General features: G+C 43.2%; 1 protein-coding gene across 4 annotated transcripts in view; it reads left to right on the forward strand.

The window, feature by feature from the left end:
* The window catches only part of LOC117822556 (zinc transporter ZIP1-like), a 14,167-nt gene extending 10,929 nt beyond the window's left edge, over positions 1-3,238 (forward strand). For 3 of the 4 annotated variants that reach the window (XM_034697352.1, XM_034697350.1, XM_034697349.1), the window contains one exon: positions 557-3,238. In XM_034697352.1, coding sequence (XP_034553243.1) covers positions 557-1,231 — 675 coding nt within the window. In that variant the 3' untranslated portion in view covers positions 1,232-3,238. The remainder of the gene's footprint in view (positions 1-556) is intronic. The other variant, XM_034697351.1, reaches the window with a different exon arrangement.
* Positions 3,239-3,603: the final 365 nt, after the last annotated feature.

A 3,603-nucleotide genomic window follows, 5' to 3' on the forward strand; every position in this document is an offset into this window, starting at 1 on the left:
TTAAAGGTCTGTCCATCACTCTGTGAGAGACTGCGTGAGCACTGTTCCTCAGTGATGTTCTGTCTCTATCAGGGGGATAAATTAAAGGTCTGTCCATCACTCTGTGAGAGACTGTGTGAGCACTGTTCCTCAGTGATGTTCTGTCTCTATCAGGGGATAAATTAAAGGTCTGTCCATCACTCTGTGAGAGACTGCGTGAGCACTGTTCCTCAGTGATGTTCTGTCTCTATCAGGGGGATAAATTAAAGGTATGTCCATCACTCTGTGAGAGACTGTGTGAGCACTGTTCCTCAGTGATGTTCTGTCTCTATCAGGGGATAAATTAAAGGTCTGTCCATCACTCTGTGAGAGACTGCGTGAGCACTGTTCCTCAGTGATGTTCTGTCTCTATCAGGGGGATAAATTAAAGGTCTGTCCATCACTCTGTGAGAGACTGCGTGAGCGCTGTTCCTCAGTGATGTTCTGTCTCTATCAGGGGATAAATTAAAGACGCACAGACGCTTGTTTCTAAAGTTTGATGCTGAACCGGACTAAATGTGTTCCTCTCCCCTCACAGCTCCAGTTCCCTCTGCCTGAGTTCATCATGGCGATGGGTTTCTTCCTGGTCCTGGTCCTGGAGCAGATCATCCTGGCCTTCAAAGACCAGTCGTCCCCGCTCACAGAGGAGCGTCGGGCTCTCCTGGTGGACTCCACCGTCCAGGCGAACGGGCGGCGCCGTGGATCAGACGAGTCTGACAGCAGCCACAGCAGCCACTTCCACGTGGACTTCAACTCCCAGTCCGCCCTGCGAGCCTTCATCCTGGTCTTCTCTCTGTCCCTGCACTCTGTGTTTGAGGGTTTGGCGGTGGGCCTGGTGGAGGAGGGGAAGGAGGTCCTGGAGATCTGCCTGGCTCTGATGATCCATAAGAGCATCATCTCCTTCAGCCTGTCCTTCAAGCTGTCTCAGAGCCGGCTGCGGCGCTCCGTCGTGGTCGGCTGCCTGCTGCTGTTCGCCGTCATGTCCCCGCTGGGCATCGCCGTGGGGATCGGGCTCACAGAGACCCAGACGTCCCCCCAGCATCAGCTGGCCCGCTGCACGCTGGAGGGGCTGGCAGGGGGGACCTTCCTCTACATCACCTTCATGGAGATCCTGCCGCACGAGCTCAGCTCTCCCAGGAACCGCATCCTCAAGGTGGCCATGCTGCTGGTGGGCTTCGCCGTGGTCACTGCGGTGCTCTTCATCAAACTGTAACACGTCTCATAGTGGACCAGAGAGTCCTGAACAAAGCCTCAGACCTGAGGTGAGTCAGGATCAGGAGCTTAGGTCCTTTAAAGTCTTTATCATGTTGGAGAGATGTATTTATAGAACAGGACTTTCTCTGACGCGGTGTGATGTAGAGTCCTGATGGAGACCGTTCAAAGAAATACTTTTAAAGAACCAGACCGCATCCTGGTCCTGATGGAGACCGTTCAAAGAAATACTTTTAAAGAACCAGACCGCATCCTGGTCCTGATGGAGACCGTTCAAAGAAATACTTTTAAAGAACCAGACCGCATCCTGGTCCTGATGGAGACCATTCAAAGAAATACTTTTAGAGAACCAGACCGCATCCTGGTCCTGATTAAGACCAGGCTGTATCTCTCTCTCGACCTCACTACGTTTTTAAAAACGTGTCTGTTTGTGAAAGAAATGTTCTGCTGATGATCTCCTGAAGTCTCCAGGAAGTCTGAATCTGTGAGTTCACCTCCAGAGCCCGAGACCACAAGTAGTACTCTACAGACCTGAATGAAAACCATCTCAAGGAAGCCTCTCGGGATCTCTCATGGCCATTAGGGGGCGCCATACTTTAGGGTGTGTTATAAGTAAACATTCGTGACCTTAAAAAGCATTTCACAGAAAACTAAAAACATTTAATGAAACCAAAAAAGATATTAAAGAACCAAATGAGATTAATGAATATTTTATGAGTCCAAAAACATAAAAATATGTTATGGAGCTAAAAAACATACATCACAAAATTAAAGGGAAAAAAACATTTTACAAAATATAAAAAATATTTCAAAGCCGTAAAAAAATCTAACATTTCTTAAAAGTAAAAATATGTCGAGTTATTTAAACGTAACCTTTCTGTCGCTGAAATGTTTTTTGCAGGTTGTGAAATTTTTTATTGTGATTCAAAATATTTTATTTTACTTTGAAAAAAAAAAATTTCTACAAAATTCTTAATTTAATTTTGTGAAATTAGCTTTTTGCCCTGTACATTTTTTTAAAGTAATTTTATGCTTTGTGAAATATTTTTGCATTTATTAATTTTTTTGGGAATTATTTTTTTTGTGTTCACAAAAAATTGCATTTAATATTTTTACACATTTGCTAATGTTTTTTCACTGAATATTTCTGTTTGTTGAAACGTTCCTGCGTTACGTGAAATGTTTTTAAGGTCATGAAGTGTTTGTGCATTGGAGCCTCAGGGCCACCGTACTTCTGTGTGTTTGTTTTTATCTCATGTTGCTCTTGCCTTTCGTGCCTCGTCTTTAAATCAGTTATTTTCAGGTTCATAATCACGTTGAGACTGATTCTGTGTTTACGTGTCCCACAGTTTATATCTTTTATAAATGAGAGGAGCAGAGTCTGCACATCTGAGATCTGAGAGGTTGATTTTTATGTGTTTGTTTGTTGATTTTTTACATGATCCGCCGTGTCACCCGACCAGAACACTAAACCATCATTCAGGGACCAATCATCGGGTTTGCTCTTTACACGTACCCGCCAAAACCATCACATGCTGTCACTGTGCTTTTATTTTGAAAAACCCAGCCCTGTACTCCTCGTCCAGCAAATTTCTGCACCAAAGAAAAAAACCAAAGTTGTATTTCTCAGTCGTTTTAATTCCCGCTGACACAAACAGAGAGTGTGTGATTTAATTTTCTTCTTCTGCAGAAAAACAGGAAACACTTTCTCCTCCTCTCGCTTCAGAAGAAAAGAAGTCTTTTATCGTGACGCTGCAGAGAAACGCCGCTCTGCACAAACACAAAGAGACGCCTGTTCACTGAGAGGAATTTACTACACTGACTGTCAGAGCAGAGAGACCACTGAACTCCTCACCAACACTCATCTGTTCTTTAATATTTTAAAAGAGCAGAAATGTTAAAATCACCACAATCAGACATTCTCATTTAAAACACTACGAGGTTTTTAACTCTCCTGTAAAATGTTTTATATCCTGATGATTCCAAACATAAAATACTTTTCAGATCACTTCCTGTCTACGACTCTGATACTTCAGTTTTAACATTTCCTTCAAGATTTTCATTTAAAAAAACGACATGACTCTGTAGTGGAAGTCACTGCATTAAAAATAGACATGACTCTGTAGTGGAAGTCACTGCATTAAAAATAGACATGACTCTGTAGTGGAAGTCACTGCATTAAACACAGACATGACTCTGTAGTGGAAGTCACTGCATTAAAAACAGACATGACTCTGTAGTGGAAGTCACTGCATTATAAACAGACATGACTCTGTAGTGGAAGTCACTGCGTTATAAACAGACATGACTCTGTAGTGGAAGTCACTGCATTATAAACAGACATGACTCTGTAGTGGAAGTCACTGCGTTATA

The sequence above is a fragment of the Notolabrus celidotus genome, chromosome 12, assembly GCF_009762535.1.
Source record: "Notolabrus celidotus isolate fNotCel1 chromosome 12, fNotCel1.pri, whole genome shotgun sequence".
Lineage (NCBI taxonomy): Eukaryota > Metazoa > Chordata > Actinopteri > Labriformes > Labridae > Notolabrus > Notolabrus celidotus.